Here is a 13,744-nt window from a genome sequence, read left to right on the forward strand (position 1 = left end):
ATCAGAATGGCGTATGGAGTTGATTCAGCACCTACCACTACACAGTGAGGGCGCTGTAATCACTCCCTGGCACCCTGATTACAGCCTGGTGTGCACTCACAGTATAGTGAGCGATGACTGTAATCAGCACTGCCCTAAGACTGGAAGCAAGCAGCTACAGGGAAGATATAAGGTCAGTTTCTTCCTATAGCCGCTGTTCCAGTAAATCAAGCAGGCAGGATTTTAATCCTATTTACTGGCAGCTTAACCCTATATCTGCAGGTACAGTAAATTGCATTTCTGGACATGACAGCTTTCCTTAAACGTTCACCTATAGCCAAATGCTAAAACTGTGTGCATAAATAAACTATAACATTTCAGTAATACATGTTTGGGCAGCTGATATGATTGTCATTTTCCAAATGGTACAAGGCACAGAAGGTTGCACCCTTTGAGCAGTGATTTGATGGCTTCCGCCTGGAGGTTTCATCTGAATCCCTGAAAAACAGCATTAATTTGTGCCCCTGATGGAGACATTTATTACAATAAGACAAGTGAAGATCACATGGGCTCCATTTGTGCTCCTTTCTGTCGGTGTAGCTTTTTCAGCATAATCAACTATGTTCTTGTGCCCATCCCAAAAGGCAGACACCGTCGCAAGGGAGCACAAACCATTTTTGCATCAGAGGATTCTCTGCTGCTGTGTCTTTAGGTTATAATAGCAAATGGCTATATCCTTTCAGATACCACTGTCAATTCAAGGCAGAGTAGCTCCATCCCTCTAAAGGTATTATTCTCTTTGCATTTTTATGTCCATACATCATTTTAAAGTGTCTATATGTTATTTATTTTTAAAGTGATATTAAAAGTTTATTTACTACATACCACATAGTGCTACACTATTGTGTCTTTAGGTTGTAAGCATCGCCCCCTTGTAAAGACCATACAAATTTGCACTAAAAGTGAATCTGTCAGCAGGTTTTTGCTATGGAATCTGAGAGCTGCCTGATGTAATGACAGAGAGCCTGATTCCAGTGATGTATCACTTACTAGGCTGCTTGGAGCATTTTTTATAGAATCTCTGCTTTCTCTGCTGTAGATGTAGCAGTTCTCTGAATGCTGAGCTCCGTATACCCTCGCCCACACCCCTGATTGTACAGTGTACACAGGAAGCTGCCATTGTCAGCAAATTACTAATCAGTGGCGGGCTCGGGTTACACAGATGAGCTGGACTGACCTGCACGTGACAAATAGTCCGGCAGTGATAATCTCCTGATGATACTAATTGTATTGAAACTATAGCAAGCTGCTGAGTAAGTAGCACATCCCTGGACTCCGGCTCTCTGACCCTATATTATGCTGGTCTCACATTAATTAAGGCTATGTGCCCACGTTGCGGACCTGAAGCATATTTTTTACGCTTCTCCCTGGCGGGAAAATCGCATGCGGATATTACATGCGGTTTTCCCGCCAGGTAGAAGCGTTTGTGAGGCGTCTTTGCATGCATTTCCGCATGCGGGTTATCAAGCACTTCTCCAAGCATCACTTGGAAAAGTGCTTGACAACTTGTTCAGAATGGTAAAAAATAAAAAAATAAACTTTATACTCACCTTCTGATGCATTCTCTGCCCCGTCCGGAGGCTTGAGCGGCTCACGCTGTTGTGTGCAGGACCTGCGGTGACGTCATTGAGTCATGTGGTGGGTCACATGACTCAATGACGTGGCAGGTCCTTCAGACAACAGCGCGACGGAGGGAAAACATCATAAGATAAGTATAAACTTTATTTTATTCTTTTTTTTACAGGTTCTTTGGTACCCAGGTCTGGAGGAGAGTCTCCTCTCCTCCAGACTTGGGTACCATCCGCACATTGATTCCGCTGCGCTTCCGCAAAATTAATGAACATGCTGCGGATTTTTGACTGCAGCATATACGCTGCGGAAAAATCCGCAGCATGGGCATTGACATTGCGGAATGCCATTGGGGACCATGGGGTGCGGATCTACATGCGTTTTTCAAGCGTTTACGCTGCGGAAATTCCGCAGCATATACGCTTGAAAAACGCTACGTGGGCACACAGCCTAACAGAAACCTGGTGACAGATTTCCTTTAATAAAAAGCCCCTCTCTCTTGAACCATATGGCAGATTAAAAGAATATGTGGAATACCCAGGAAAGCAACCAGTACTAAATGTAGTATTACAAGGGGGCCATCGCCTTTATCAAACACATGGATAGTCTATCCAGAGCAGACTGATACAGAAAAGGACCCCTGTGCAAAAACAGCATATGGGCCTTTGCAGTCCAATAGTTATTCATAATGCTTTGGAGGTAGTAGTTGCCCCCTTTACTTCTTGGGACCCGGGGGGCTGCCCAATGATATGTCCAGGTAACCACAAATAACAGCATTATCTTACAGGCACTTCACTTTGGCTCAAAACAAATCATACTGTCATGAGGCATATGGCAAGGGTTAATTTCACAAGTCAGCCCCTTTAAGGACAGAAGTCTTCTATGCCTTCCCAAGACGCTATAAACACAAACTCATTCTTTTAAGGTTTTCATTCACTACAACAGAGGGCACTGTCTGGGAGAAAATGGCTATAAAATGCTGTAAAGCATGATTCTTAAATATAAAAATACAATTTTAATAGTACACCCCGAGGCAAATTGCCATAAGACATTTTCATCAAAAAACTAGCAACAAGCTTTCAATGTGCAGCTACTACATTAAGTTGCAATACATGCTCGTTGAGTAATTTTACAATACGCACAATGATTTATGATATGTTTCTAGAAATACACGCATGATTAAATCTCCCAATTCCAAATGTTACAGGAAAACGACTAGAGATATGAAACTAGACTCGTGCTTTTATTAGGAGAACTAAATACAAACAGGAAAACAACTAGATTTACATAATCAAATCTTTGCATTAAGAAAAATATGAAAAATTAATTACAAAAACGACATATACGCAATGGTAGAGCAGCTTAATATGGACTCTCTGAGACAAGTACCTGCACGGGCAGCGTTCTGTGTAGCTTCAATGCCCCCTTCTGGTGGAATCTGGCAAAGCATGCAGTGCAGTAATCCTCTCCACACTCCAAACACATCTTTGGTGAAAAGCATTGAATAGAACAAAAACAAATTACTGTATTGACCACAGATTCTAGGAATTCTGCACATGTGTTAAATTATACAACGAGCTCGAGCTAATCAGCGAAAAAACATCGAGAATTCACAGCCCAAACGCTTCAGAGAATGAGCACGATCCTCCGACAAGCACAAGAATAAGCGATGTCACTGTCAGCCTCTGTGAGTAATGTTACACTGGGGGAAATAATGGTGTTACAGGCTTCTTTTATTTGTCATCGTTGGACATCTCAGCCTGTGTACTGGCACAGATATGTGCAGGGTTTGATTGTTTTGTGTAGGACGTTGTATTAGTAATGTAAAGGGAAAGTGAATAAGTGAAATGAATCATTATGTTCTCTTTTCTCAGTTTCCTAATCATGGCTAGAGAAGAGCAAATCAATTGGCCATCTTTGAAGCTTGAAGTTGGTAAATTGAGTCTCGAAATCATCTAATCCATTTGCCCATATTTACGATTCTCAGGTTGATCCAAGAAATGGAAATGCCAAAGCTGCCATATCCAATTAATGATCGCTTTTACTGGGTAATCACTTGCAAACTAATGTGCATCCTTTTTTTTTTTTTTTTTTGGAGGGGGGTGAAAGTCGAACAATACAGACAGATTGCTGCTATTTCTATTTACTTTCCAGTTGATTTTAATGAGATTTTTCTGACCAGTCCACAAAACTACCTCACTACTGAGCGTGTACATAAAGTGCTGCACTGCCTCACTACTGAGAGTGTACATAAAGGGCAGCACTGCCTCACTACTGAGCATGTACATAAAGTACAGCCCTGCCTCACTACTGAGCGTGTACATAAAGTGCAGCCCTGCCTCACTACTGAGCATGTACATAAAGTACAGCCCTGCCTCACTACTGAGCGTGTACATAAAGTGCAGCACTGCCTCACTACTGAGCGTGTACATAAAGTGCAGCCCTGCCTCACTACTGAGCGTGTACATAAAGTGCAGCCCTGCCTCACTACTGAGCGTGTACATAAGGGGCAGCACTGCCTCACTACTGAGCATGTACATAAAGTACAGCCCTGCCTCACTACTGAGCGTGTACATAAAGTGCAGCACTGCCTCACTACTGAGCATGTACATAAAGTACAGCCCTGCCTCACTACTGAGCGTGTACATAAAGTGCAGCCCTGCCTCACTACTGAGCATGTACATAAAGTGCAGCCCTGCCTCACTACTGAGCGTGTACATAAAGTGCAGCACTGCCTCACTACTGAGAGTGTACATAAAGGGCAGCACTGCCTCACTACTGAGCATGTACATAAAGTGCAGCACTGCCTCACTACTGAGCGTGTACATAAAGTGCAGCACCGCCTCACTACTGAGCGTGTACATAAAGTGCAGCACTGCCTCACTACTGAGCGTGTACATAAAGTGCAGCACTGCCTCACTACTGAGCATGTATATAAAGTGCAGCACTGCCTCACTACTGAGCATGTACATAAAGTGCAGCACTGCCTCACTACTGAGCGTGTACATAAAGTGCAGCACTGCCTCACTACTGAGCATGTACATAAAGTGCAGCACTGCCTCACTACTGAGCATGTACATAAAGTGCAGCACTGCCTCACTACTGAGCGTGTACATAAAGTGCAGCACTGCCTCACTACTGAGCATGTACATAAAGTGCAGCACTGCCTCACTACTGAGCGTGTACATAAAGTGCAGCACTGCCTCACTACTGAGCGTGTACATAAAGTGCAGCACTGCCTCACTACTGAGCGTGTACATAAAGTGCAGCACTGCCTCACTACTGAGCATGTACATAAAGTGCAGCACTGCCTCACTACTGAGCGTGTACATAAAGTGCAGCACTACCTCACTACTGAGCGTGTACATAAAGTGCAGCACTGCCTCACTACTGAGCGTGTACATAAAGTGCAGCACTGCCTCACTACTGAGCGTGTACATAAAGTGCAGCACTGCCTCACTACTGAGCGTGTACATAAAGTGCAGCACTGCCTCACTACTGAGCGTGTACATAAAGAGCAGCACTGCCTCACTACTGAGCGTGTACATAAAGTGCAGCACTACCTCACTACTGAGCGTGTACATAAAGAGCAGCACTGCCTCACTACTGAGCGTGTACATAAAGTGCAGCACTGCCTCACTACTGAGCGTGTACATAAAGTGCAGCACTGCCTCACTACTGAGCGTGTACATAAAGTGCAGCCCTGCCTCACTACTGAGCGTGTACATAAAGTGCAGCACTGCCTCACTACTAAGCGTGTACATAAAGTGCAGCACTGCCTCACTACTAAGCGTGTACATAAAGTGCAGCCCTGCCTCACTACTGAGCGTGTACATAAAGTGCAGCACTGCCTCACTACTAAGCGTGTACATAAAGTGCAGCACTGCCTCACTACTAAGCGTGTACATAAAGTGCAGCACTGCCTCACTACTGAGCATGTACATAAAGTGCAGCACTGCCTCACTACTGAGCGTGTACATAAAGTGCAGCACTGCCTCACTACTAAGCGTGTACATAAAGTGCAGCACTGCCTCACTACTGAGCGTGTACATAAAGTGCAGCACTGCCTCACCACTGAGCGTGTACATAAAGTGCAGCACTGCCTCACCGCTGAGCGTATACATAAAGTGCAGCACTGCCTCACTACTGAGCGTGTACATAAAGTGCAGCACTGCCTCACTACTGAGCGTGTACATAAAGTGCAGCCCTGCCTCACTACTGAGCGTGTACATAAAGTGCAGCACTGCCTCACTACTGAGCATGTACATAAAGTGCAGCCCTAACTCACTACTGAGCGTGTACATAAAGTGCAGCCCTGCCTCACTACTGAGCGTGTACATAAAGTGCAGCACTGCCTCACTACTGAGCATGTACATAAAGTGCAGCCCTGCCTCACTACTAAGCGTGTATATAAAGTGCAGCCCTGCCTCACTACTGAGCGTGTACATAAAGTGCAGCACTGCCTCACTACTGAGCGTGTACATAAAGTGCAGCACTGCCTCACTACTGAGCGTGTACATAAAGTGCAGCACTGCCTCACTACTAAGCGTGTACATAAAGTGCAGCACTGCCTCACTACTGAGCGTGTACATAAAGTGCAGCACTGCCTCACTACTGAGCGTGTACATAAAGTGCAGCACTGCCTCACCGCTGAGCGTATACATAAAGTGCAGCACTGCCTCACTACTGAGCGTGTACATAAAGTGCAGCACTGCCTCACTACTGAGCGTGTACATAAAGTGCAGCCCGGCCTCACTACTAAGCGTGTATATAAAGTGCAGCACTGCCTCACTACTGAGCATGTATATAAAGTGCAGCACTGCCTCACTACTGAGCGTGTACATAAAGTGCAGCACTGCCTCACTACTAAGCGTGTACATAAAGTGCAGCACTGCCTCACTACTGAGCGTGTACATAAAGTGCAGCACTGCCTCACTGCTGAGCGTATACATAAAGTGCAGCACTGCCTCACTACTGAGCGTGTACATAAAGTGCAGCACTGCCTCACTACTGAGCGTGTACATAAAGTGCAGCCCTGCCTCACTACTAAGCATGTATATAAAGTGCAGCACTGCCTCACTACTGAGCATGTATATAAAGTGCAGCACTGCCTCACTACTGAGCGTGTACATAAAGTGCAGCACTGCCTCACTACTGAGCGTGTACATAAAGTGCAGCACTGCCTCACTACTAAGCGTGTACATAAAGTGCAGCACTGCCTCACTACTGAGCGTGTACATAAAGTGCAGCACTGCCTCACTACTGAGCGTGTACATAAAGTGCAGCACTGCCTCACCGCTGAGCGTATACATAAAGTGCAGCACTGCCTCACTACTGAGCGTGTACATAAAGTGCAGCACTGCCTCACTACTGAGCGTGTACATAAAGTGCAGCACTGCCTCACTACTGAGCATGTACATAAAGTGCAGCCCTGCCTCACTACTAAGCGTGTATATAAAGTGCAGCACTGCCTCACTACTAAGCATGTATATAAAGTGCAGCAATGCCTCACTACTGAGCATGTATATAAAGTGCAGCACTGCCTCACTACTAAGCGTGTACATAAAGTGCAGCACTGCCTCACTACTAAGCGTGTACATAAAGTGCAGCACTGCCTCACTACTGAGCGTGTACATAAAGTGCAGCACTGCCTCACTACTGAGCGTGTACATAAAGTGCAGCCCTGCCTCACTATTGAGCCTGTACATAAAGTGCAGCACTGCCTCACTACTGAGCATGTACATAAAGTGCAGCACTGCCTCACTACTGAGCGTGTACATAAAGTGCAGCACTGCCTCACTTCTGAGCGTGTACATAAAGTGCAGCACTGCCTCACTACTGAGCGTGTACATAAAGTGCAGCACTGCCTCACTACTGAGCGTGTACATAAAGTGCAGCCCTGCCTCACTACTAAGCGTGTATATAAAGTGCAGCACTGCCTCACTACTAAGCATGTATATAAAGTGCAGCAATGCCTCACTACTGAGCATGTATATAAAGTGCAGCACTGCCTCACTACTAAGCGTGTACATAAAGTGCAGCACTGCCTCACTACTAAGCGTGTACATAAAGTGCAGCACTGCCTCACTACTGAGCGTGTACATAAAGTGCAACACTGCCTCACTACTGAGCGTGTACATAAAGTGCAGCCCTGCCTCACTATTGAGCCTGTACATAAAGTGCAGCACTGCCTCACTACTGAGCATGTACATAAAGTGCAGCACTGTCTCACTACTGAGCGTGTACATAAAGTGCAGTACTGCCTCACTTCTGAGCGTGTACATAAAGTGCAGCACTGCCTCACTACTGAGCGTGTACATAAAGTGCAGCACTGCCTCACTACTGAGCATGTACATAAAGTGCAGCACTGCCTCACTACTGAGCATGTACATAAATTGCAGCACTGCCTCACTACTGAGCATGTACATAAAGTGCAGCACTGCCTCACTACTGAGCATGTACATAAAGTGCAGCACTGCCTCACTACTGAGCATGTACATAAAGTGCAGCACTGCCTCACTACTGAGCGTGTACATAAAGTGCAGCACTGCCTCACTACTGAGCATCTACATAAAGTGCAGCACTGCCTCACTACTGAGCATCTACATAAAGTGCAGCACTGCCTCACTACTGAGCATGTACATAAAGAGCAGCACTGCCTCACTACTGAGCGTGTACATAAAGTGCAGCCCTGCCTCACTACTGAGCGTGTACATAAAGTGCAGCCCTGCCTCACTACTGAGCGTGTACATAAAGTGCAGCACTGCCTCACTACTGAGCGTGTACATAAAGTGCAGCACTGCCTCACTACTGAGCGTGTACATAAAGTGCAGCCCTGCCTCACTACTGAGCGTGTACATAAAGTGCAGCACTGCCTCACTACTGAGCGTGTACATAAAGTGCAGCCCTGCCTCACTACTGAGCGTGTAAATAAAGTGCAGCCCTGCCTCACTACTGAGCGTGTACATAAAGTGCAGCCCTGCCTCACTACTGAGCGTGTACATAAAGTGCAGCCCTGCCTCACTACTGAGCGTGTACATAAAGTGCAGCACTGCCTCACTACTGAGCGTGTACATAAAGTGCAGCACTACCTCACTACTGAGCGTGTACATAAAGTGCAGCCCTGCCTCACCGCTGAGCGTGTACATAAAGTGCAGCCCTGCCTCACTACTGAGCGTGTACATAAAGTGCAGCCCTGCCTCACTACTGAGCGTGTACATAAAGTGCAGCACTGCCTCACTACTGAGCATGTACATAAAGTGCAGCACTGCCTCACTACTGAGCGTGTACATAAAGTGCAGCACTGCCTCACTACTGAGCGTGTACATAAAGTGCAGCACTGCCTCACTACTGAGCATGTACATAAAGTGCAGCACTGCCTCACTACTGAGCCTGTACATAAAGTGCAGCTCTGCCTCACTACTGAGCGTGTACATAAAGTGCAGCACTGCCTCACTACTGAGCGTGTACATAAAGTGCAGCACTGTCTCACTACTGAGCGTGTACATAAAGTGCAGCACGGCCTCACTACTGAGCGTGTACATAAAGTGCAGCACGGCCTCACTACTGAGCGTGTACATAAAATGCAGCACTGCCTCACTACTGAGCGTGTACATAAAGTGCAGCACTGCCTCACTACTGAGCGTGTACATAAAGTGCAGCACTGCCTCACTACTGAGCGTGTACATAAAGTGCAGCACTGCCTCACTACTGAGCGTGCACATAAAGTGCAGCCCTGCCTCACTATTGAGCCTGTACATAAAGTGCAGCACTGCCTCACTACTGAGCATGTACATAAAGTGCAGCACTGCCTCACTACTGAGCATGTACATAAAGTGCAGCACTGTCTCACTACTGAGCGTGTACATAAAGTGCAGCACTGCCTCACTACTGAGCATCTACATAAAGTGCAGCACTGCCTCACTACTGAGCATCTACATAAAGTGCAGCACTGCCTCACTACTGAGCATGTACATAAAGAGCAGCACTGCCTCACTACTGAGCGTGTACATAAAGTGCAGCCCTGCCTCACTACTGAGCGTGTACATAAAGTGCAGCACTGCCTCACTACTGAGCATGTACATAAAGTGCAGCACTGCCTCACTACTGAGCATGTACATAAAGAGCAGCACTGCCTCACTACTGAGCGTGTACATAAAGTGCAGCCCTGCCTCACTACTGAGCGTGTACATAAAGTGCAGCACTGCCTCACTACTGAGCGTGTACATAAAGTGCAGCCCTGCCTCACTACTGAGCGTGTACATAAAGTGCAGCACTGCCTCACTACTGAGCATGTACATAAAGTGCAGCACTGCCTCACTACTGAGCATGTACATAAAGAGCAGCACTGCCTCACTACTGAGCGTGTACATAAAGTGCAGCCCTGCCTCACTACTGAGCGTGTACATAAAGTGCAGCCCTGCCTCACTACTGAGCGTGTACATAAAGTGCAGCACTACCTCACTACTGAGCGTGTAAATAAAGTGCAGCCCTGCCTCACTACTGAGCGTGTACATAAAGTGCAGCCCTGCCTCACTACTGAGCGTGTACATAAAGTGCAGCACTGCCTCACTACTGAGCGTGTAAATAAAGTGCAGCCCTGCCTCACTACTGAGCGTGTACATAAAGTGCAGCCATGCCTCACTACTGAGCGTGTACATAAATTGCAGCACTACCTCACTACTGAGCGTGTAAAGTGCAGCACTACCTCACTACTGAGCGTGTACATAAAGTGCAGCACTGCCTCACTACTGAGCGTGTACATAAAGTGCAGCCCTGCCTCACTACTGAGCGTGTACATAAAGTGCAGCCCTGCCTCACTACTGAGCGTGTACATAAAGTGCAGCACTGCCTCACTACTGAGCATGTACATAAAGTGCAGCACTGCCTCACTACTGAGCATGTACATAAAGTACAGCACTGCCTCACTACTGAGCGTGTACATAAAGTGCAGCACTGCCTCACTACTGAGCATGTACATAAAGTGCAGCACTGCCTCACTACTGAGCCTGTACATAAAGTGCAGCTCTGCCTCACTACTGAGCGTGTACATAAAGTGCAGCACGGCCTCACTACTGAGCGTGTACATAAAGTGCAGCACTGCCTCACTACTGAGCGTGTACATAAAGTGCAGCACTGTCTCACTACTGAGCGTGTACATAAAGTGCAGCACGGCCTCACTACTGAGCGTGTACATAAAGTGCAGCACTGCCTCACTACTGAGCGTGTACATAAAATGCAGCACTGCCTCACTACTGAGCGTGTACATAAAGTGCAGCACTGCCTCACTACTGAGCGTGTACATAAAGTGCAGCACTGCCTCACTACTGAGCGTGTACATAAAGTGCAGCACTGCCTCACTACTGAGCGTGTACATAAAGTGCAGCCTTGCCTCACTATTGAGCCTGTACATAAAGTGCAGCACTGCCTTACTACTGAGCATGTACATAAAGTGCAGCACTGCCTCACTACTGAGCGTGTACATAAAGTGCAGTACTGCCTCACTTCTGAGCGTGTACATAAAGTGCAGCACTGCCTCACTACTGAGCGTGTACATAAAGTGCAGTACTGCCTCACTTCTGAGCGTGTACATAAAGTGCAGCACTGCCTCACTACTGAGCGTGTACATAAAGTGCAGCACTGCCTCACTACTGAGCATGTACATAAAGTGCAGCACTGCCTCACTACTGAGCATGTACATAAATTGCAGCACTGCCTCACTACTGAGCATGTACATAAAGTGCAGCACTGCCTCACTACTGAGCATGTACATAAAGTGCAGCACTGCCTCACTACTGAGCATGTACATAAAGTGCAGCACTGCCTCACTACTGAGCGTGTACATAAAGTGCAGCACTGCCTCACTACTGAGCATCTACATAAAGTGCAGCACTGCCTCACTACTGAGCATCTACATAAAGTGCAGCACTGCCTCACTACTGAGCATGTACATAAAGAGCAGCACTGCCTCACTACTGAGCGTGTACATAAAGTGCAGCCCTGCCTCACTACTGAGCGTGTACATAAAGTGCAGCACTGCCTCACTACTGAGCATGTACATAAAGTGCAGCACTGTCTCACTACTGAGCATGTACATAAAGAGCAGCACTGCCTCACTACTGAGCGTGTACATAAAGTGCAGCCCTGCCTCACTACTGAGCGTGTACATAAAGTGCAGCACTGCCTCACTACTGAGCGTGTACATAAAGTGCAGCCCTGCCTCACTACTGAGCGTGTACATAAAGTGCAGCACTGCCTCACTACTGAGCATGTACATAAAGTGCAGCACTGCCTCACTACTGAGCATGTACATAAAGAGCAGCACTGCCTCACTACTGAGCGTGTACATAAAGTGCAGCCCTGCCTCACTACTGAGCGTGTACATAAAGTGCAGCCCTGCCTCACTACTGAGCGTGTACATAAAGTGCAGCACTACCTCACTACTGAGCGTGTAAATAAAGTGCAGCCCTGCCTCACTACTGAGCGTGTACATAAAGTGCAGCCCTGCCTCACTACTGAGCGTGTACATAAAGTGCAGCACTGCCTCTCTACTGAGCATGTACATAAAGTGCAGCACTGCCTCACTACTGAGCGTGTACATAAAGTGCAGCACTACCTCACTACTGAGCGTGTACATAAAGTGCAGCACTGCCTCACTACTGAGCGTGTACATAAAGTGCAGCCCTGCCTCACTACTGAGCGTGTACATAAAGTGCAGCACTGCCTCACTACTGAGCGTGTACATAAAGTCCAGCCCTGCCTCACTACTGAGCGTGTACATAAAGTGCAGCCCTGCCTCACTACTGAGCGTGTACATAAAGTCCAGCACTGCCTCACTACTGAGCGTGTACATAAAGTGCAGCACTGCCTCACTACTGAGCATGTACATAAAGTGCAGCACTGCTTCACTACTGAGCGTGTACATAAAGTGCAGCACTGCCTCACTACTGAGCATGTACATAAAGTGCAGCACTGCCTCACTACTGAGCGTGTACATAAAGTGCAGCCCTGCCTCACTACTGAGCGTGTACATAAAATGCAGCACTGCCTCACTACTGAGCATGTACATAAAGTGCAGCACTGCCTCACTACTGAGCGTGTACATAAAGTGCAGCACTGCCTCACTACTGAGCATGTACATAAAGTGCAGCACTGCCTCACTACTGAGCATGTACATAAAGAGCAGCACTGCCTCACTACTGAGCGTGTACATAAAGTGCAGCCCTGCCTCACTACTGAGCGTGTACATAAAGTGCAGCACTGCCTCACTACTGAGCGTGTACATAAAGTGCAGCCCTGCCTCACTACTGAGCATGTACATAAAGTGCAGCACTGCCTCACTACTGAGCATGTACATAAAGTGCAGCACTGCCTCACTACTGAGCATGTACATAAAGAGCAGCACTGCCTCACTACTGAGCGTGTACATAAAGTGCAGCCCTGCCTCACTACTGAGCGTGTACATAAAGTGCAGCCCTGCCTCACTACTGAGCGTGTACATAAAGTGCAGCACTACCTCACTACTGAGCGTGTAAATAAAGTGCAGCCCTGCCTCACTACTGAGCGTGTACATAAAGTGCAGCCCTGCCTCACTACTGAGCGTGTACATAAAGTGCAGCACTGCCTCTCTACTGAGCATGTACATAAAGTGCAGCACTGCCTCACTACTGAGCGTGTACATAAAGTGCAGCACTACCTCACTATTGAGCGTGTACATAAAGTGCAGCACTGCCTCACTACTGAGCGTGTACATAAAGTGCAGCCCTGCCTCACTACTGAGCGTGTACATAAAGTCCAGCCCTGCCTCACTACTGAGCGTGTACATAAAGTGCAGCACTGCCTCACTACTGAGCATGTACATAAAGTGCAGCACTGCTTCACTACTGAGCGTGTACATAAAGTGCAGCACTGCCTCACTACTGAGCATGTACATAAAGTGCAGCACTGCCTCACTACTGAGCATGTACATAAAGTGCAGCACTGCCTCACTACTGAGCGTGTACATAAAATGCAGCACTGCCTCACTACTGAGCATGTACATAAAGTGCAGCACTGCCTCACTACTGAGCGTGTACATAAAGTGCAGCACTGCCTCACTACTGAGCGTGTACATAAAGTGCAGCCCTGCCTCACTACT

The 13,744-nt window shown here is 47.1% G+C and overlaps 1 protein-coding gene across 6 annotated transcripts in view; it reads right to left on the reverse strand.

The window, feature by feature from the left end:
• Positions 1-13,744, reverse strand: part of ZBBX (zinc finger B-box domain containing) — a 308,041-nt gene that overhangs the window by 185,746 nt on the left and 108,551 nt on the right. For all 6 annotated transcript variants that reach the window (XM_073674826.1, XM_073674825.1, XM_073674824.1 and 3 more), the window contains one exon: positions 2,998-3,093. In XM_073674826.1, the coding sequence (XP_073530927.1) occupies positions 2,998-3,093 (96 nt within the window). The remainder of the gene's footprint in view (positions 1-2,997; positions 3,094-13,744) is intronic.

The sequence above is a fragment of the Phyllobates terribilis genome, unplaced genomic scaffold, assembly GCF_046119375.1.
Source record: "Phyllobates terribilis strain yellow unplaced genomic scaffold, ASM4611937v1 Scaffold_3__8_contigs__length_932513732, whole genome shotgun sequence".
Lineage (NCBI taxonomy): Eukaryota > Metazoa > Chordata > Amphibia > Anura > Dendrobatidae > Phyllobates > Phyllobates terribilis.